The sequence below is a fragment of the Phoca vitulina genome, unplaced genomic scaffold (assembly GCF_004348235.1).
Source record: "Phoca vitulina isolate PV1807 unplaced genomic scaffold, GSC_HSeal_1.0 scaffold10, whole genome shotgun sequence".
Classification (NCBI taxonomy): Eukaryota; Metazoa; Chordata; class Mammalia; order Carnivora; family Phocidae; genus Phoca; species Phoca vitulina.
Window position 1 is genome coordinate 22,192,992 of NW_022589713.1, and position 20,769 is coordinate 22,213,760.

General features: G+C 58.4%; 1 protein-coding gene across 6 annotated transcripts in view; it reads left to right on the plus strand.

Annotated features, from left to right (window-relative positions):
* AMOTL2 (angiomotin like 2) overlaps positions 1-18,251 on the plus strand; it is an 18,514-nt gene extending 263 nt beyond the window's left edge. The window contains exons 1-11 of one of the 6 annotated variants that reach the window (XM_032408666.1): positions 7-175; positions 479-639; positions 3,046-3,840; positions 6,567-6,873; positions 7,867-8,011; positions 8,404-8,490; positions 12,551-12,846; positions 13,642-13,949; positions 14,676-14,893; positions 15,465-15,644; positions 16,459-18,251. In XM_032408666.1, coding sequence (XP_032264557.1) covers positions 3,107-3,840; positions 6,567-6,873; positions 7,867-8,011; positions 8,404-8,490; positions 12,551-12,846; positions 13,642-13,949; positions 14,676-14,893; positions 15,465-15,644; positions 16,459-16,517 — 2,334 coding nt within the window. In that variant the 5' untranslated portion in view covers positions 7-175; positions 479-639; positions 3,046-3,106 and the 3' untranslated portion in view covers positions 16,518-18,251. Of the gene's footprint in view, positions 1-6; positions 176-475; positions 640-3,045; positions 3,841-6,566; positions 6,874-7,866; positions 8,012-8,403; positions 8,491-12,550; positions 12,847-13,641; positions 13,950-14,675; positions 14,894-15,464; positions 15,645-16,458 lie in introns of those variants that run through there. The other 5 variants (XM_032408665.1, XM_032408667.1, XM_032408663.1 and 2 more) reach the window with 5 other exon arrangements.
* Positions 18,252-20,769: the final 2,518 nt, after the last annotated feature.

The window sequence follows — 20,769 nt, forward strand, 5'->3', positions numbered from 1 at the left end:
GGACATCTTTGCAGTCTTCCTCCCCTCGCGTACACACACACACACACACACACACACACACACCCCGAGCCCCTCTCCCGCAGCAAAACCCAGAACCCCTCAGGGACACGCGACTGTCCATCTTCGGGGGTCGTTCCGCGGACAGGGATGAAGGAGTGAGTGGAAGGCGGGGACGGTAATGGCCGAGCGGATTAATTCGTCCCCAGCAGCCCCGGAGCAAAGCGCGGCGGTGGGGTGGGGGAGGCGGGAGAGGCGCAGGGCGTCCTGGAGGGCCCTGGGCCGCCCGGGAACGGAGCTCAGGGGCCGGCCGCCGGGTCCGCAGCGCCGCCTCCCGGGAGGAAGGCGGGGGCCGGGAGGAGGGAGCGGGAGGAGGCGGAGGGCGGAGGAGGGCGGAGGAGGGCGGCGCGCTGAGAGGTTATTTGTGGTTCGCTTTGATCCCGAGGGGGAACCTGAAACTCTCACATTCCTGGCATAGCAGCCGCCTCCGGCGCGGGCCGACCCTGGGGCTGCGCGCTGGGGCCCGAGCGGCCAGAGCGTCGGCGCCACCGCCGAGTGCACACCTCCGCCGCCGAGCTGAGCCGGGCCGGGCCGGGCCGGGTCGTCGGGTCTGACTACGCCGAGCACCCGCGGGCCGCAGCGGTAAGGAAGGCGGCTTGGGCGCTTCGGGGAGCGCGCGGGCGCGGAGAGAGGCGTCCGGCCCGAGCCAGAGCCCCCGCGCAGCCCACCCTTTTCCGGGAGCGGGAGCCCGACGCAGCAAGCGTCCTCAGCGTGAAGTGCGCCCTTTCGAGGAAGCCGCAAAGGCGGCCCAGTCCGTTCCTAGCTGCGGGCGCCGGGCGGTGCGCCTGGGTCGGGGGCTCTCGCTGGCGCGCCGGTCCCCTGGGGCGGGGGGAGGGGGGCAGCCTTTGGGGAGAGCGGGGTCCTATGTTTTGGGTCGTGGGCTGGGGAGAGGGGCGCGGAACAGGGCAGGAGGGGCCCCTTCGCGTTCAAGTTGCAGGGCCCTGGGGTTGAACTGGTTAGGTGGGGGTTACAGGTGTCTTTGCCCCCAACTAGTCCAAGAACTCCTCTTTGTCTTCCTTGGAAAATCCTCTCTGGAGCCACGGAATGGCTCTCACTTAGAAAGAATGCAGCCGGCCGTCCAGCCCGGTGACGTCAGCGTTGGAGCATTTGGAAAACAAAGAGGGCTCGGGAGGCCGGGGGGGAGGCGGACCCGCGACGCTTAAAGAACTCCGTGGGCTACCGGCTACCCTCGCCTGCTCGCTCTGGGCGCACCGGCGGCCTCCGGGTGTTCGTGGTCGGCTTGGAGTCCGGGCAGAGCGGGATCCCGGGCTGGGATGCAATCTGACTTAGAGACCCTCGTCTGGGTTCCTTAGGCGAGCGTGAGCCCCAGCGAGAGCCAGAGTTGCGTGCTTACTGAGGAAGGGTGGGGGGGATGGTTGCAGGGAGCCGGGTGCGCTGGTGCAGCAAAGGTGCACGGCTGGGGTCGTGGTCCCAGATTATAGTAACGGCTCCGCCGAAAGAGTGTGCATCTGAGGGGTCTGACGGGGGCAGACTCGGCTGAGAGGCCCCGGAGGTGTTCCCCGCTCCCAGGCACATTGCTGCGGGGAGGAGACCAGGAATCTGGCCAGAGAACTCTGCATTCCCTCACCTCCCCACCCCCGCCCCGTCGTTCTCAGCGGGAGTCAGCCCAGACTGATTACTTTAGGAAATGCCCCGCGCATGAAACTCTAGGGCGAATTGATGCCAGTTTGTTTTGCCTCCTGTAACTCTGGAGTCTTGCATCTCCACACCTACTGTGTGTAGGGAGAGGGGGCGGCATGATTGGGTGCCAGGAAGGATGGGGACAGAGCTGCCTTCCAGACTCCTCTCCCTCTCCTCCTTTCTGGGCAGCCAGGAAGGAAGCCGGGTGAGGGGGGGCAGGCTTCCAGGACATGAGCCACTGAGAACCCAAGCTCAGAAGGGAATACCTTCCTCAGGAGATACTCCCTGCACTTTAGGCTTCCAGCCCCCAGCCTCAGGTCCCTGCAACCAAGAGCCTCTTTCTTGCTCCCTTACTCCACCAGTTGGCTCAAATGGGTGTTGCTGATGTCAAGATGCTGAGTGCCCACTCCCATGTGGCAGAGGACCATGGGGGTCTTTTCCAAGTAGCAGGTGTGTGTGTGTGTGTGTGTGTGTGTAGGAGGGACAGTCATCAAATCAAAGACATGGTGCCATACTTTGTTTTTCCTGGAGCACCCATGCAATTGCTGTCAGCACACAGACCGTGTGACTGACCCATAAACCTCGATGGGTGACCTCTTTGTGCTTCATTTCACAAAACCATGGTCCTGTGGTAGCCTCTCTTCTCTCGTCCCTTATTCACCAAACCAGATGCATTTTTTCACCTTGCAGAGTCACTGCCAAGGCCATCCCATGACAGGGAGGGTTCAGCATGGTAAAGGGGGTGGACGGTGGTGAGTTAGCTGTGTCAAGGCTAGGGCTCAGGCACGCTGCATTCTAGGGGGGTTGGGGGCTGTTTGCCCAGGGCTTCTACCAGGCTGCACCATTCTTTATCACCTGCCAATAAACTGGGGCCCTGTCTACCCCTGGACTGGCCTGCTCAGTGGTCATAGCTGAGCTACCCCTGCCCTGGAGTCTCTCGTCAGCCTTTTCAGTGGGAAGCTGACTGCGGGAGGCTGTGGTCCCTGGGTGATTGATTACCTTCGAGGTGACCGGAGTCTGTCTGTAGGCCTAGTAAGTCCCCGCGAATATGACTGTAATGACAGCGTCCGCCCAGGACTTACAGTGCACCAGGCGCTCGGCAGCCATTGCCTCGCTTCATTTTCAACTCCATGAGGCAAGCATCATTCTTTACATTTTTCTGATGGGGAAACTGAGTCTCGAAGGGTAGGTAACTTGCCTTAATCAGTAGGTGGCAGCACTGGCAACTGAGCCTCGTGTGACCCTCCACTCTCTGCCACTATGCTTGGAGCCATGCCGTAATGGAAAGTACCCCCTGCCCTCTTTCCCGCGTGCTCCCCCTCATTGCTCTTCTTTCTCTCTTCCCAGGTGCCCTGGGGCCAGGTGCCACCGGCCGTTGTCCAGGCGGGTGTGTGCCAGCCAAGGAAGCATGAGGACGCTGGAAGACTCCTCCGGGACAGTCCTGCACCGCCTCATCCAGGAGCAGCTGCGCTATGGCAACCTGACTGAGACGCGCACCCTGCTGGCCATCCAACAGCAGGCCCTGCGGGGTGGGGCCGGGGCCGGGGGCACAGGGAGCCCCCAAGCCTCCGCGGAGATCTTGGCACCCGAGGACACTCAGGTGCTGCAACAAGCCACAAGGCAGGAACCCCAGGGCCAGGAGCACCAGGGCGGTGAGACCCACCTGGCAGAGAACACCCTCTACCGGCTGTGCCCACAGCCCAGCAAGGGTGAGGAGCTGCCCACCTATGAAGAGGCGAAGGCCCACTCACAGTACTATGCGGCCCAGCAGGTGGGGCCCCGGCCACATGTGGGGGACCGGGATCCCCGAGGGGCCCCAGGAGGCCATCGGAGTCAGGATGAGGCCCTGCGGGAGCTGCGCCATGGGCATGTGCGCTCCCTGAGTGAACGGCTCCTGCAGCTGTCCCTGGAGAGGAACGGTGCCCGGGCCCCCAGCCACATGAGCTCCTCCCACAGCTTCCCGCAGCTGGCCCGCAATCAGCAGGGCCCCGCATCCAGGGGCCCCCCCGCCGAGGGCCCAGAGCCCCGTGGACCTCCGCCTCAGTACCCACACGTTCTGCTAGCTCATGAGGCCGCCACGGCTGTCACCGACCCACGGTACCGCACCCGCGGGAGCCCACACTTCCAGCATGCCGAAGTCAGGTAACTGCCCAGCCTGGTCTTTCGAAAGCTCTTGACTCTCTTCCAGCACTTTCCACCCCCCGGGGTGGAGAGCCTCCAGACAACACCTTGTGCCATGGCTGGCAAGCACCGGAGGAAGGCCGTTGGCTACCCCTCTCCTTCCCAAGGAGGAGGGGCTGATGCCTGGAGGAGAGCAGGACTTAGCCCAGGTCACAGGAGAACTTAGTGGTGTCTTTTGCTTTCATTTGGAGATGGATGCCATTGTGTGATTAGCTGTAGCAGTCAAGTAACTAGGGTTCCCGGGGGGTACCAGTTACAGCAGAGGGTTAAAGGTTAGGTTTTTGAAAGAACTTGCTAAAGACAAGGGTTGGGAATCATTGCCAAACTGTTTCCAAGCTAAGTGGGGAGAAGGTGGAACCTCCTCCTCTGGAGATTGTTAAGACCAAGTGGACAGTCGGCTTTCTGTGGATAGTGGGAGGCAGGAAGGACCAGATGGCCTCCTTAGAGACCTCTCCCTGTCCTACACCGGGGCGGGAGCTGCCCTCTTGCTACTTTGCGTTTCCTTTCCTATGCTCCAGGTGGCTGGAGCCCTTAGGGAAGAGGACTTGGGGTCTAGGCGAGCCCCTTTCTGGGGAGCTCGGAAAAGGCTGCTGGGGAATGTAGAGTTTGATTCTGAGTGTGAAGGGAAGCCTTGAGAGGATACGATTTGGCTTACCTCTTTAAAAAGGTCCTTTGGGCTGCAGGTAGAGAGAATGGATTCTGAGGGGCAAGAATGGAAGCAGGAGACCAGGAGGAGGCAGAAAGCCCGGATGGTTTGCAGGAATACTGGTTCCTAGAAATGCAGCTCTGCCCCAGGCTTCTCCCTTGGCCTGGCCCCTTCTGAGAAGCGGACACACACCGCTCAGTTCACACACCCCATCTCCCCGCGTGCTGGTCCCGGAAACCCCACCAGAGGGACCTGAGGATTTGCAGCCTCCTTTCCTCTGGAAGGCTCAAGGTCGAAGTCTGGTTCTCTTCATGCTTGCTGAGTCTTCATTTAGTCACCCGCTTTCCCACCATTCGGCCTTTTCCCGGGATAGATGCCTTTCCTTGCTCTCGAGAAACGAGTGACGCCATGGTGTTGGTATGGAGGAACCAGAGGATGGAGCCTTGTGGGTTTTCTCCAACCTCCACCTCTCGTGCTCCCCTCCCCCACCTTAGCTCCTTTCTCAGAGCTCGGTCAGGGAGAGTTTCGGAAGCTGAGTCGCGGGTTTCTTCTTTTGGAGCAGCCTTATTGAACCCTGTCAGGAAAAGATAATATCGTGGAAAGGAAGTAGACCACAGGAGAACAAAAAAGGGAGGGTAGGGAGGGGCAGAACAGGGGAATGGAGAGCAAGTGTGAAGGGAAAGGAAAGCTCTATTCTTTCTCAGAGCTAAGTCATCCCCAAAGAATGCCAGTTGTGTCTGCCTGCCCCAGTGCAGGGGGAGAAAGTTGGTGAAGCAACCCCGAGAATCCCACATTTAGCAGTGCAGGGGAGTTTGCACATTCCAGTGGGGACCCTCTGCTCAGCTCGCCCTGGAAGCTCCACCTTAGGCGGTGAGAGAAAGAGAGATCACAAAAGGATTGTTCATTGGGAACCTGGGGGAGGGACTTTTCTTTTAGCCTAGGGTCCTCAGGGGAGCAGGAGAAAGGAGGCTATAGCGGGGAGGGAGGGCGAGAGTGCTGAGGTGATGGACCCACGAGTGGGATTCAGTTCTCGTGGAGCATCTGGGACTTGGAAAATTCCTGGTGGAACGGAGGCAGTCTGTTCTTCTACACTTGGGAGCCCCAAGGCCCCAGAAAGGCTCTGTGACCAACCTCCACCCCCATGCCTCTTGCTCTTTGCTCCTTCCCTTAATGGGGCTCTGAGGGTAACATTACTGCATTGCTAGAGGCCAGTGGAACATTGTCCCTAAACTCGGGCTGTGGCAGTGGTTCAGCGGGGGCCCCTGTACCTAAGAAAATCCAGTGTGTGGGTCACATTTGCTCTTTAAACAGACACTATGCTGCAGTCACCACTGGGAGAGGTAGAGGATGGGCCGCCATGGTGGGAGCACGTGCTGTCGGCCCAGCCTCCTGCCGGGCTTTGTGTAGGCCTGGCCAGCCCCTTGCGGCGGGAAATGCTGACCCCCATGATGTAGCAGAGGCATGCCAGCGCCCCGGGGATTTGAGGGCCGATTTTGTCAGACTTGGGAGCTCAGGCTCTTCCCCCACCCTCCTCCCCCCCCCGACATCTATCTCACCACTCTGCCCTTAGCCACAGTATTCAAAAAATGTTTCTGCGACGGGTGAGGGGACCCGAAATAGGAGGGAGGAAAACGTGGGTGTGCTGCCGTGGCAGGTGCTTCAAACAGCCACCAAGTGACCCAGGGGCCTGGGTGGCTGTGTGCTCAGTCATGATCGATGTGGCCTCCAGACCCAAAAAGAACTTCCTGTGGATTAGAGAGGTCAAGTGCGCATTGCTTAAGATGCCTTGTTTAAGTACTGGTTGCTCATAAGGTCCAGGACTACTCAGGCTGATCCCCAGGGCCTTGGCCACAGTGCTGCAGGGTGTGAAACAAGCATCCGAATGTTAACCCCGCTAGCCCCGCTCCCTTGGCCCTCGAGGGTCCTGGGTAGACGCCACTGGTCACTGCCTGGTGTTGTGTGGAGACTCCCCAGTGTGCCAGGAGGGCCGGGAGCCGTGGGGTATGGGCAGCCTCTGAGCACCGTGTGTCCTGTTCGCCAGGATCCTGCAGGCCCAGGTGCCGCCCGTGTTCCTCCAGCAGCAGCAGCACTACCAGTACTTACAGGCGCCCCAGGAGCAGCCCCTGCCGCCACACCCAGCTGCCCTCGGCCACGGCCCCCTCGGCTCCCTCAGTGCACCTGAGGGCGAGGGGCCAGCGAGCACCCCGGCCGCCGCCGCCGCCTCGGGCAGTGCCCACCTGGCCCAGGTGGACACTGTGCTGAGGGAGAATGCCAGGCTGCAGAGGGACAACGAGAGGCTACAGAGGGAGCTGGAGAGCTCGGCAGAGAAGGCCGGCCGCATGGAGAAGGTAGGCCCTGCTGGGGCCCCGGAGGGGCGGGGTGGGGGAGGAGCTGCTGCCCACCCCTCGTCCTTCCCATGCCCTCCCTCGCTGACTCCGGACAGCTGGGGAGCAGCCTCGAGGCCAGCAGAGCAGGCCTGGGGTGTGAGCAGTTGCTAGCCGGTGGTGATTAGAAAGAGCCCATTCACCGGCTCCCTGCACACACCCCCTCCTGCGGACACCTCCCACAGAGAGCCCTTTGTGTCCCCCACACAACAGCCAGTCTGTTCTAGGCCAGCCCTGGCCCAAGCGAAAGCCCCTCCTCTTGGAAAAAACGGGCTACTTATTGGAATCCCAGGCCAGCTCGGAGCACGTGCGGAACCTGCCAGCCGCCAAGTGGGAGGGGCAGCTGGGGCCAGGCTGGCCCTCTGCAGTGGACGGTGATGGCCAGAGGAGGAAATGCTCCAGCCAGAGGCAGCTCAGGCTGGGGGCTGGTGCCCCGTTCTTTCGTGAAGGTTTACCAGCAGTGTGCGTTCAGCTTTGACAGGTGGCCTCGGGCCTCCTGTGGCTGTCCCGTGGTGTCCCAGATAGCTCAACCCCCCAGAACATGGCTGGAGTCCTTTTGTGCCCAGTCCTGGCCGACAGAGCTCAGATTCTCAGTAGAACCTGGACAAAAGCAAAATGCTTCTTTCTGGATGTCGGGCGCAGAAAGGCTGTGTTGAGTCCCTCTGAGGCATCCACTTCCAGAGACTCAGCCCTGGTTCACTCAGCATCGGGACCTTGGCACAACTGAGGGGACCCTTGCTTGCTGGTTCTAGTGTCTGATTCATCTCTGGAGGCCACAAGCTTCTGACCGTCCCCCTATAGCCACCTGGATTGTTTTGCTATTGCCTTTGATCCTCTCCTCTCGCACCCTTTCTGCTGGAGAGAGCAGAGCTGCCCGGGCCTGTGGATGGGCCGCTGATGCCACACACACTCTGGGCTCTCTCCCCTTCCTTCAGCTCTCCTGTCTGCCTCTTGCAGCTGGAAAGTGAAATCCAGAGGCTCTCTGAGGCCCACGAGAGCCTGACAAGAGCCTCTTCCAAGCGGGAGGCCCTGGAGAAGACCATGCGGAACAAAATGGACAGTGAAATGAGGAGGCTGCAGGACTTCAACAGGGATCTTAGAGGTGAGAGAGGGCACCCAGGGTGAGGGGGTGGCGAGCGTCTGTGGAGGCCTTGATTCCTCTGGTCTAGGGAGGAATGCAGAATCTCTGTCCTCTGCAAAAGGAAGTGTGAAGTGGCTCAAAGGGGGCCAGTTTGAAACTCCTTGGGAGCCACCTGGACAGGGGGATGCTTGTGTCTGTCCTACGCCTTGGAGCCTCTTGTGGAACCCTCACCCGTGTGGCCCAGAGTCTCCCTCCTCGTTAGGCCCTGAGCGCACCCAGGGCTTCCCTATCAACCCATCCCTGGTTTGGAGGGTGCAGCCCCATAGACAGGACCCCAGGGGACACCCGGGCAGGCAGCTTCACCTGATACTCGAACATCTTTCCTTAAAACATTTTTCCTTCATTTGAAACAGAGAGATTGGAATCTGCCAACCGCCGTCTGGCAACCAAGACCCAGGAGGCAGGAAGTCAGGACATGGTGGCCAAGCTGCTTGCTCAGAGTGAGTAGGGCTCCCACTCAGACGCCTGGACAGATAAGTGGGTGGTGAGACCGTGGCAGTGACAGGGGACACAGGAGGATCGGCCCTCCCTGCTGTCAGAGCAGTGCTTCGAGCACAGGATTACTGAGTGCCTACTCTGCACCCAGCCCTGAAGGGTCCTGGCTGGGAGGGTGGCTTCCAGAGAATAAGATCTGGTTCTGTATTCACTGGAGAGATGAGTGGCTACCAGAGGGACCGCTGCGGCGCAGTGACTTGCTGGGCTGTGTGCCATGTCAGTAGGGTACCCTTCAGAACTCAAGGTGCACCGGGCAGTGGGGGAGGCCGGATAGCCCTGGAGGCAAGTGGGAGCAGAGAGAAGGAATGCTGGGTTCCGCAGGGCATTCCAGGCAGCGGGAAGGTTAGGGGGGCCCAGTTGGAATGTGAGAAGCTGGGGAGCATGATGCAATTGGGCCATAACAAGCTGGCCAAGTGGGGGTGCCCGCAGACAACCGCAAGTGGGTTCCTGGAGCTTAACCAGCAGGTACAGTCTGAAGAAGGGGTTTAGGAAGCTGCTCTAATGGGGGTGGTGGAAAGCTTCTGGAAGACAGTGGATGAATTCCCTATTGACTAGTCTATTCAATCAGTCATTTGTTCATTAGCAGCCCCATGCTAAACCCCTGTCAGGAATTGGGCAGAGGGTAGGTGCAGGCCCTGGAAGGTACCAGGGCAGAGAGGTCGAGTGAGAGGGGTTGAGCTTGAGAAAGAAGCAGGGTCTTCTAACTACAGATTCAAGGGAACAGAGGTGTCCCTGGCCTTGGAGACTAGTGACTGGGAAGTCCCCACTGGCCAGAGAGAGAGGCTCTGTGGGGATGGCAGGGGCGGTGATGGCCAGAGGAGGAAATACTCCAGCCAGAGGCAGCTCAGGCTGGGGGCTGGTGCAGTGGGATGGCTCAGGTGGAGGTGCATGGAATGGGACTAAAGGAAGCCCTGAGCTCAGCAGCAGGAAGAAGCTCTTCTAGACAGAGAGGCAGTAAGTTCCTACTATGCTGTAGTGGTGTTTGGGCCTTTGCAGAGACATGGAATGGGGGTGGCTGGTGTCCTGGTGAGGGTGGCTTTGAGGAAGCCTAGTATGTATGAGGGGCCTGGGTAGTACGGGGTGTCCAGAAGTCGGGGAGCAGCTTGAGGACTGAGCTCTGGCTGGTAGCACCTCCTCCTTCATCAAGGAGGGCTCAGAGCCCAGAGCCCTGGACAGAGCTGTCCAGAACAGCGAATGGGGGGACACGACACTGAAGGGATTGGGGGGGGTGGGGGTTGAGCAGGAGGTAGGCTAGGCCATAAAGAGCCGAGCAAGGTGGCAATGACTTTGGGTCCCTGGAGAGAGGTGATGGTGGTGGGGAAGGACAGGGAGGGGGCAGCCCTTAGTGTAGCCCTTAGGAGTCTGGGGGGATGGGTTCCTGGCAGGAGGCAGAATGGGGGTGTCCTGTAGGAGAGGGTAGGCTTTGGGGGTGCGATGCTGCCACAGAAAGGAAGTCGCTAGGCAGGTCTCTGGGAGCTGGCAGAGGAGGGGTGAAGGGGGGGGGAGGCCGGCCTGGAGGCGTTTCCGCTCCCCGGGGAGCGAGAAGCGCCAGGCTGTTCTTGGCTCCTAACTGGAGCCATTAATCTGGAAGCCGCGGGTGACCTGGATGCCTAGCATTCCTGGGCCGTGGGGCTGTTCCGCTCCGGCCCGCCCCCCCCGCCCCCCCGCTGCTTCCTCCCGTGCGGCCCAGAGCGACTGGGACAAAGGGACAGGGCTGGTGGGCCGAGTGGTGGCTTTCTCCAAGGTGGAAGGCGTATCCCCCTTCTTCCTGCGCAGCTCAACCTTCCTGCCTGCCCTTGGCCCCCTCCCCGTCTCCCACCCCGGCCCAGGAGCTCTCCCAGCAGACAAGACAAGCCCGTGGTTTCATCCCAGTAGCTGGGGATGGCCGAGGCTGAGGCCTCCCAGCCCCTGCCAGGGCCTTAGAGGTGCAAGGCAGCAGGAAGCTGCGGGAGACATAAGGCTGGGTCCCCCCACCCCTCGCCAAAGGCTGAGGAGAGCCAAGCAGCTCTTCCTTGTTCCTTAATACCCATGGAGAAGACACAAAGCTCCCAGGGAAAAAGTCTAGGGTTGACCTCACTTTTTCTGGGGTCAGTCAACAGTAGTAGGAAAGTGTGATCATTGTCCCCAATGCCTGCTTTTGGTACAGACCCCGGGCCTTTGCTGCACCGGTCTGGCCCTGCCCTCCCCTCCCTGGGGATATGGACTTGAGTCCTGAGCCTAGCTCTCTCAGCAGTTTCCCGTTGGGCATTTCCTTCTTGCCAGAGCCTCAGGTTCTGGGACTAGAAGATGGGGCAGTCATGGTAAGACTGGGATTCGAGGCTGCTGCCTGTTAAATTCTGTAAGCCGTGGGCTCTTAGAGCACATACAGGAAGGGGTCATTGCTTCTAGGCCCAAATCCGCAATCTACTCTCTGCCCACCCCTCCACCACACTCCTTAGACGCTAATTCAGCCCCCTTTGGATGCCTCAATTTCAATATTATTCAGCTTCCTCATCTTTTCCCTCCACACCAAAGAGTAAAGCCAGCCTGGGCCCGGCCTTGAAAAAATCCAGATTGAGCCGGAGCTGACCTGGGTTGCCTGTGTCCTCCTTCTCCTGCCCCAGGGCCCTGAGTAAATGAATCCTCCCTTTGCCTACCCAGGTCCCAAGCCTTCACTCTTCTATTCCAGAACCTGTCCCATGTGATAGGTACTCAGCTGCATGTGGCCCAAAGATTAAAATTAATTTAAATAAAAGGAAAAATTCGGTTCTTTCCTCACACTAGCCATATTGCAAGTGCTCGGTAGGCACGAGGCGCTCATGGCCCTTGGGCACAGGTTGGCACAGTACAGAACAATTTTATTACAGCAGAAAATTCCACTGTACTGTGAGAGTGCTGCTTCAGAGACCGTGCCTTTGAGTTCATCGGGCAGGCCCTAGAGCCCACCCCCTTTTACCCTCCAGTGAGGCAGGTCCCTCCCCCCCCCCCCCGACACCCTCTTGGGGGGGGGCCAGGCTCAATTCCCAAAGGGCAGGTGAATGGGAGGTGGATTTACACCTAGAGCATCAGCTGGAGGACTGCGTGGTCTGGCTTGGGTCTTGCTTGGCCCCACAATGTGACGTGGGCCCCTGGGCAGAGTTCTCCTGGCAAGCAAAAAAGATGATTTAAAAGTTGGGATAGCTAGGATCTTAGACACAAATCTTTGGACTATAGTCATTTTCATTATGCTGCAAAGTTTGCATTTCTTTATGAGCCCTGTTGCCTACATCTCAGTGGTCCCCCAGACCAAGGAAGGAAATGTAGCACTATTCTGGGGACCCCCACAGAATGAGTCCTGGAGCCCACTTTGAGAGGCCTCTGGGTGTGAGGGCCTCCCACCACAGCCAGAAGCATCCTGGTCCTTTGGAGGCCAGGCTGACTTGGGTCCCCACTTTAGCAGCACCAGTTACCGGTGTTTCTTCCCCACTATGTTGGGGGTCACATACCCTACCTCGAGGGGCTTCAGGGGAATGAGATGTGTACGTGCCTGGCTCGTGGTGCAGCCAGTGGAGCTTCTTCTCTTCCCTGTTCCTTCATTCTCTCACTGGAACGATGGTCCTGTCGCAGTCCACCTGCGCCTTCTCATCCGTCATGGGTTCCTATCACAGTTCTTATCAGGCCAGACTCTAGTGTCATCATGAGGCTCAAGGAACATTGTGAATGTGTTTTGGAAATGGTGACACCTGGCACAAGTAGACAGTGTTTGGGGCTGCTCATGTCCCAGCAAAAAGGCAGTGTGGCCCGGTTACTACTGCAAGGGCCCGGGGCCAGTGCTGCCATTTATTTGTGACGTAACCTGTCCCTCCCGCATGTCCTGGCGGTGGTGATGACAGTGCCTACCTCCTAGGGTTGTGGAGAGGATACGATGCAGGCATGCTGGTCCGGCCCTCAGTGCAGAGCCCGGTATGTGCTAGGCGTTCGGTCGGACTGCCGCGGGGTTGCTGTCCCTGACTGAGGCCCCCCCCCCCCCCCCCACCCCCCCCGCAGGCTACGAGCAGCAGCAGGAGCAGGAGAAGCTGGAGCGGGAGACGGCCCTGCTGCGCGGCGCCATCGAGGACCAGCGGAGGCGCGCTGAGCTGCTGGAGCAGGCTCTGAGCAATGCGCAGGGCCGGGCTGCTCGAGCCGAGGGGGAGCTGCGCAAGAAGCAGGCCTACGTGGAGAAGGTGGAGCGGCTGCAGCAGGCCCTGGGGCAGCTGCAGGCGGCCTGTGAGAAGCGGGAGCTGCTGGAGCTCCGTCTGCGGACACGCCTAGAGCAGGAACTCAAGGCCCTGCGTGCACAGCAGGTGAGCTCGGAGACACGGCGAGCTGGCAGGGGGAGGGCAGCATCTGAGGAGGCCAGTTCCGAAGTCCTGGGGGGTCCCTGCTGAGATCCAGGTGGAGGCGCCCTTGGAAAGCCGGGCTGATCCGTGTTGCAGCCTTGCCCCCAGCTCCCCCCAGCCACCAACCAGCCTTAGAAGAGGCTTCACTTCTTGGCCAGGTGCCAGCCGTGGGGACTCAAGACCTGGGCTTCGGTCCTCAGCAGCAGCAGGGCTTAGCATCCTTGGTCTCTCGAGAGAGTAGCCCAGGAGCCTTGATGCGGAAGACTAGCCAGCTCTTAGGTGTCTCCCCAACATGGTGAGGGCAGATGGTAACCCAGATCCTGAGTCCTCATCCTCCCTTTGGGCTGTGTTATGGTAACTCTGGTGTTTACACGCCAGATAGAGTTCTGTCGCCGCTCCCCACTTTACCCTTCCCACGGAGGTAGAATGACCACAGGCCCTGGACTGCCCAGGTGGGTCCTAGTCTACACCAGTTGTCACAGTGTAATTATTAAGAGCACCCCTTTCCCAAAGTGGAGGATACTTTCTTGGGTCCCCTATGCAGAGGCAGGCCTGATCTTTCCTGCGCCCTTGTCCATCGGGGTGTGGGGAACCACAGCACCTGCTTCATCTTCGGTAGCCGCGGGGCACAGGGGCAGGTCTGCCGGGAAGGGCGGAGGACGCCCCTGTGCATAAGTGAGAGCCCTCGTGCAGGGGTGAGGACCCGTGGCTACCGCACCCCAGCCTCTGCCCTTGACCACAGTGCTCCCTTCTCCACAGAGACAGGCAGGCCCCCCCACTGGTGGCAGTGGTGGCAGTGGATCCCCGGAGCTCAGCGCCCTGCGGCTGTCAGAGCAACTGCGGGAGAAGGAGGAGCAAATCCTGGCGCTGGAGGCGGATATGACCAAGTGGGAGCAGAAGTATTTGGAGGAGCGTGCCATGAGGCAGTTTGCCATGGACGCAGCCGCCACGGCCGCGGCCCAGCGCGACACCACCCTCATCCGCCACTCCCCCCAGCCTTCGCCCAGCAGCAGCTTCAACGAGGGCCTGCTCACTGGCGGCCACAGGCATCAGGAGATGGAAAGCAGGTTGGGCGTTGGCATTGCCCCCCTGAGGTGGGGGCGGGGGTGCACTGCCCAATCCCTGCCATGCCCTTAATCCCTGATAAACGCCCCTCTGGCCACGAGGCTCAGCAGGCCCTCACCTTCTGGGCCGATCCCGCATGTCTGGCACACCAGGCATCACGCACGTGTTCTTTCCCAGAGATACCAACCGACTCCTTGGTCTGCCCAGGAGACCTTGGCTGTGGAGGCGTCAGATGCCATCCAAGGCTCTGGCCTCTGCCTGCTCCCCCACCCCCACCCCCAGTCAGTCGGAGAGTAAGACTTTCCAGCTGAGTCCACACCATGTGCCACCCCAGAAGGAAGGTGGACTCGGTCCCTGGCTTCGGATAGCTAGTGTTTTCTCTCCAAAAACAACCTCAGAGGCCCCACAAGATTTCTGTTCGACCTATGTCCAACTCAAAAGCACAAGCACATCAGCTGAGCCCATTGGATGGTCAGCAGCTCTGGGGTATTGCCCCACCGGGCAAGGGTCGTGCTGTTGCTGTCATCCGATGAATCCAACCCACCCCTTGACCTGCCTTTGCTGCCATAAGAAGGGCCCAGTGCTCGTGCACTGGTAGTTTTCAGGGCTTCGGATTTCAGAACTCTGATGACATTCTGAAGGCTCCCTCCAGCTTTCATGAGGTGGGGAGGGTAAAGGCCACTGGATTTGCGGGTCTGACCATGTGAGCGTGGCCTGTCGCCCCTCAGGTTGAAGGTGCTCCATGCCCAGATCCTGGAGAAGGATGCAGTGATCAAGGTCCTTCAGCAGCGCTCCAGGAAAGAGCCGGGCAAGGCCACGCAGGGCTCCCTGAGGCCCGCCAAGTCTGTGCCGTCTGTCTTCGTGGCTGCCGCGGCAGGGACCCAGGGCTGGCAAGGTCTTTCCTCTAGTGAGCGACAAGTGGATCCCCCTGCCCGGCTGGCTACAGGTGCGAGGAGGCGGGTGGGAGGCAGAGGTAGAGGGCTAGGTTGCTGTCAGGCCTTTGCTCCCAGAACTGAGGCTCAGAGGAGTTGGGGCTTCCTGACCCCTTGCCCGAGGGAGCCAGCTTCCACGCTGGCTGCGGTGACCCTCCAGCCCACCGCTATCCTGCTGGTGTGAGGGGGCATGCTCTAGTCCCCATCTCCGTAAATTCCAGCACCCTGGATCCCAGCCACTTGCCATCTAAGCAAAAATAGAGCTTCCTGGGCAGATGAACCTTGCAGGCAAGCTCCTCTGCTCCTCCGTCTGAGCAGATGCCACAGAAATTCCAGAGTCCCCACTGGTTTTAAGATGCAACGCGCTAAGAAGGGTTCTGCCACTTAAGAGGTCTGGAAACCAGTCCAACCTGATAGTTATTCCTGTTTGGAAACAGGAGTCCCGAATCTTAATCGAAGTTCGTGCAAATCAAGAGCAGCCCGTACCACCTCGCACCCCCAGTTGGTACGGTTAATTTGAGGTGTCCTTCATGGGGCTACCACTGCCTTCGTGAGGCAGTCACTGTCGGCCTCCTGCCTTTCCAGCAGACCGGGCCCCCGAGGAGGAGCCAGTGGTCACAGCTCCCCTCCCTGCTCATGCCAAACACGGGAGCAGAGATGGGAGCACCCAGACCGACGGTCCCCCGGACAGCGCGGCCGCTTGCCTGGGACTGGATCCCGACAGCCTCCTGGGGTACAGCGGGGGCCAGAGAACAGCCTCACTGGGTAAGTGCCCCTTCCCGGGACTTCTGTGATGCGCAGGGCTGCGGGTGCGCTGGGGTGTGAGCTGGAGCACCAGGCTCTTTGTTCCCAGACCCCGTGGCTCACTGCACTCCACGGGGAGCCGTGCACAGTGCCGGCGAGCAGGCTGCGCGGGCCACCTCCGTGTGGACGTGAGGGCTGGTTGGATGCACGGATGGGAGGAGCTGAAAGGCCTGATCACAGACAGATCCCGAGTTCAGAGAGAGAGCGCCTGCGCGGGAGGCGCTTCGTCTCCTCCTTCATAGCCTGCCTTACATATTTCCTTGCCAATCTAAGCATCTAAGATCATGCAGTTTGGCGAGTGACCTGATGGCAATCTCCAGTTAGAAGAGTTTGTTTAAAAAGAGTCCAAGACAGAGATATTTGAGAAGATGGCCTTTTAAATGTTTTCTTCCCTTTCACATTAGCCCTCGGGGGTGGGCCTGCGCCTCACTGTCCCAGAAAACCACAGGCTCGGGAAGAATGCTGCAGCCTCCCTCCGTCCCTCAGGGCTCCCCCTCCCTCCGAGCCTCCAGCCAGTTGAAAGTTATAAATAAATAAATGTGTCTTCCACATTGGACGTTGACGATCTGGGTGGAGAGCTGGGGGTGCAGAGCTTGGTGCTCGGTTGGCCAAGCCGGTGGGGGGTGGGGGGGGCAGGGGAGGGAACCCGGGCACCTGGGCAGTTGAGGAAGGCCATGTTGGTAAAGCGAGATCCTATCTTAAAAATGTGCCAGGATTTAAAAGGGCAATCTTGTAACGCTCGCTGGCGTTTGCCTGTGCTCTTGTCTCTCTCCAGACTCTGTTGCTACATCCAGAGTCCAGGACTTGTCGGACATGGTGGAGATACTGATCTGAAGGAGGTAGTGCTCGGGGACTCTGAACCATACCCTGTCTCCTCTGCCCTCTGCTACTCTCGGCCATTCCAGCAGCCCCTCCATCTGCTGCTGCCCTGCTTTCCCCACCTAGGCATTCACTCCCATTGACCGTCTGGTGCCCGGGGCTTAAGGATGCTGCAGGGGTGAGGGGGAGCCGTGAGAACGCCTGCATGCAGAAGACCCTGCTTCTTAGCCCCACATCCCTCCTGAGCCCATGCAGAATGAGGATCCCCAGGCTTACTGTTGGGGTAGCAACTGGAAACCCAGAAGGGAGCTGAGCCTTCTCGGGACCCCCAGTTGGCACTCAGGCAGGGAGGGAGGGCATATATTGGTTTGGGAGAGTGATTTCCCAAGATGGCTGCCCACGGACCCCAGATGGGCTGGTTCAGTACAGAGTCGGCCGTGCTGTTCCCCTGTGGCTAAGTGTGGTCCCAGCCCACCTCATCTGCTCCTCAGCTCCTCACTGCCTCCTTGAGATCGCTGAGACTTGCATCTTCAGGGGACTGTTGAGGGTGTTAGTCCTACAGAAGCCACAGCCTCGCCCCCTCACTTGAAGTGGGCAGGGGCCATTTAAGTGGACTGGGATAAGCTGTGCAGTTTGTACATAACCCACTTTCTTATGGAACAGAAGATTGAAGCGTGCCGCTTCAGATTTGTGCCCTCTCTGTTCCCTGTCCCTGCCACGGTTCCTGTAACTGCTGACTAGCCTCCCAGCTCTCTGCCCTTCTCAAGTTCTTGGCCCACGGATTTTGATACTGGTTGATCCACGTGACGTTGGCTGTCTTTTCCTCCACCTTGAGCCTTGTTTTGAAATGCCCACGGGACCCCTATCACCAGCCTCTTGACATGGCTCCACAGCTCCTGTCCCTGGGACATTCTGTCGGTTTGGTTATGAACCCTGAGCCAGATGAAATGAGCCGCCACACGCAGACATCTGCCATGGGGGGCTTCCCAGCACCAATTCTCTTGAAGGAAACTGGATAAGTTGCCTTGTTCTCATCAGAGTCTTTGTTCCCACCTGGAGGGATTGGGAGGGGAGCTACGCTGGTGAAAAACTGGTCAATGAGCTACAAGATGTGACTCAAATCGTCCCTGGATGGAGCCCCCGTCACAAAATGGCGCCCATGAGGCTGGCTCCTCAAGCTACTGGCGAGCAGTGCCCGGAAGCAGGGCCAGTGCTTTGGAATCAGACCTGCCAGCAGCCGTGGCTTCGACTTCTGGTCTTAGAGAGTCCCCCAGCTCAGCCCCAGGACCGATGGGTGGGTTTTAGTAGTTTGTCTTGACTGTTTTTAGTTCTCCTTGAATCTTTGTTTTTTCCTTTACTGTTTTTAAGTCCGGTATGTGTTCTTTTATTCCCGTGATTCCTCAAGTTTCCTTTTTAAACATTTGCATTTGCTGGACAATTGCATATTTTTTTAAATCCCTCTACCCTTCTTTAAAGCTGAAAAATACATTTGGTTCATGTGCATTGTTTACAAAGCAAGAAGAAAAAAAGAGAAAAAAAGGCAAAAAAATATCGTGAAAGAAAAAAAAAAACAACTTAATATATTTTGGATTAATATTTGGTATTTCTTTTAAAGTATTTTTTGTGCTGTGAACGTTTTCTGCCAAAGACCATGATGTGTGTCTGTATGTTTAAGTTATCGTAAATATTTAAAATGTAAACATGGCTGTTTTGTTATGCCACCCTGTACCAGGACTGCTGCTGCATTCCACTGGGTATAACAGTATTTTAATAAAAAAATAATAATAATTAAAATCGGTATCTTTGCCCAAGTGAGAGACTACACTGGGACAGAAAGGGGGAAAGGAAAGGGTAGAGGAGTTGGCGTGTCACCCATGTATATCGTCCCTGAGCACTCTTGCCTCCGAACCCCCCCACTCCCCCACCCCATGCTCCCCAGTGCCTTAGTCCTTAAACATTGGCCAGACCATACCCATGAGTGGCAGCTCAGGGTCACTGCTGTTTCTTGAACATAATGTTTTTCTGTCTGGGAGAGTCTCACAGATGGGCAGCCTCCCATGGGTAGCTTTGTCCTAGCTGGTTTTGTTTGACCGCATGCTGTGGTTACTCCACAGTAGGATTGGGTGTCCAAAGGCGGCTTTATCCTTCCCCCCCAGCCCCACCCAGCACAAGGAGTCCCAGAGCTGTGCAAGAGCCTGGGCACCATGCTTGCCCTCTGCCTGGACACGAGCAGAGGGTGTTTGTGTGTGTGGCACATTCTGGGGCCCTGCCTCGTGACCTTGCTGTGGTATCACCACTCTTGCCCTGTGCCCAAGAAAACATGTCACTCTGATCCATAAAAGAGAAAACCATTCTCAGTCTCAGATGTTACAGTAGAAACAAAGTATCTGTCTCCGTGGGCCAGTCAGGACAATCAAGTTCCCAGTCAGGATGTGGGCTAGCAGTCAGGCTGACCACTGGGCAGCAGGCAGCCCTACAGGTTGTGGGCACTTGAGGGGAACAGTTAGCCCCCATGGCTGTGGGTGAAGTATTTTCAGGGCAAGTGTAGGGACTCGGCAGTAATATTGATGAGCAACCCAGTAGGATCCGAAAGAACATGTCTTCCTGAGCCAGCCTACCTGCCCACGTGAAAGGGAATCCAACAAGTGGAAAAATTGGGAATATTCAAGGACTTTTTCCAGCAACTTTGCATCCCCGACTTGATGGGCCCCAGCAGATAGAGAGCTCTCCACGCAGGATCCCTACCCAACACAATGCCAATGCAACAATCCCCACCCAGTGGCCACACCAACACCCTAGCCCTCTCCAGCCTGCCTCCCACCGCCCGTGCAGCATCAATGCCTGTCTTCCTGTTAATCAGGCCCGGGCTTAGGGTTTGCTGTGTGGACGGTTTGCTCTCTGAGGATGCACGCCACGGAGCTCCTGTTCCCACAACGCTTTCCTCAACCACATCAGCCCACAACTGGATTTGCTAAGACGTGGTGTCCCAACAAAATGGCGGTGCCCGTAAAGAATGCCCTTGGCAAAGACGTTCCTGTTCACCTCCACCTGCCCCCAGAAGAGCTCTGGGAGGGCAGCCCACACCTGGGCACAATAAGCCCTGATAAGACTGCCATCCCATCCCCAGCACCTTTGGCCAGGGACTCTCAAAAGCATCTGTGCCTTGTGTAGGAGCTAGTCTGGTAAGTCATTCTAGTATTTCCTCGGCACAGACCAAGAGGGACCAAGAAACCATCCCGTGCGCCCAGCACATGTGCATGCATGTGTATTTGTTTATGTGTCTGGGCACGTGTGTGCCTGAGCCTGTTTACAAAGATGTGAAGGACACCAGTATCTCCTGGCTGGCGCCCTTGTAGGGCAGTGGGGCCCTCTAGCCACAGGGCTACCGGTGCGTCTGAGGAGCCATTTCTTCTCAGAAAAGGGGTTGAGTAGGCATCTCAGTCACTTAGAAATTCAGCCTAACAAAGTTCTGGAACTGGCGGGACTGTAGGCTGTGCTGGGGCTGGGCAGTCCTCTGGGGACAGGACTGTTTGCCCGTGTGCCCAGGCATCTGTGATAAGGGAGCCTGGGTCCCATGGGTGGCTCTGCTGGGCCCTTTGGAGGCCAAGTTCCTCTGCGAGGGACAGCCCTGCCCTGCCTGCCCCGCCCTCACCCCGCGTCTCCGCTAACAGGGCTGGGGGTGTGGCTCAGAGGGGCCCCACACTACCTGCCCTAGAGGGCTGGAAGGCCACCTGTCCCAGCCATCTCTCTCTCTCACCTCCCAGTTAATCGTTAACTCTTCCCCTGGCCCGGGCAGGTGTCAGGCTCAGAGGGCTTGGCAAAATGTGCCAATCTAGGGGCAGTAAATTGGGGCCCAGCCGCCCAGAAATGGCAGAAGCCACTTCACTGCTCCCAGGGACCCCAGCTGGACAGGAAACTTGTTTGCAGTGCCACCGTCTTGTTTCCTACTCAGTGCGGACGCAGCCAGGACCCAGGGGTCCCTGAACACCCCTTGCTGTGTGGCTGACGCCTCAAGAGGCAGCCCAGGAACCTGGCACCAAGTAGTGCCTTCCTGCACCCACCCTGCCCAGATCCAACGGAAGAGAAAAGCACCACGGCAACCAGGCTCTCCGCATCCCTTTGGTGGTTTTTTTGTTGTTGTTTGTTTGCTTGTTTGTTCTTGAGATATAAACCACATATCATAAAACCCACCCTTTCAAAGTCTACAATTCAGTGGTATTTTATATCACAGCATTCATTTTAAACCAGCGGTCAAACATGGGTCGTC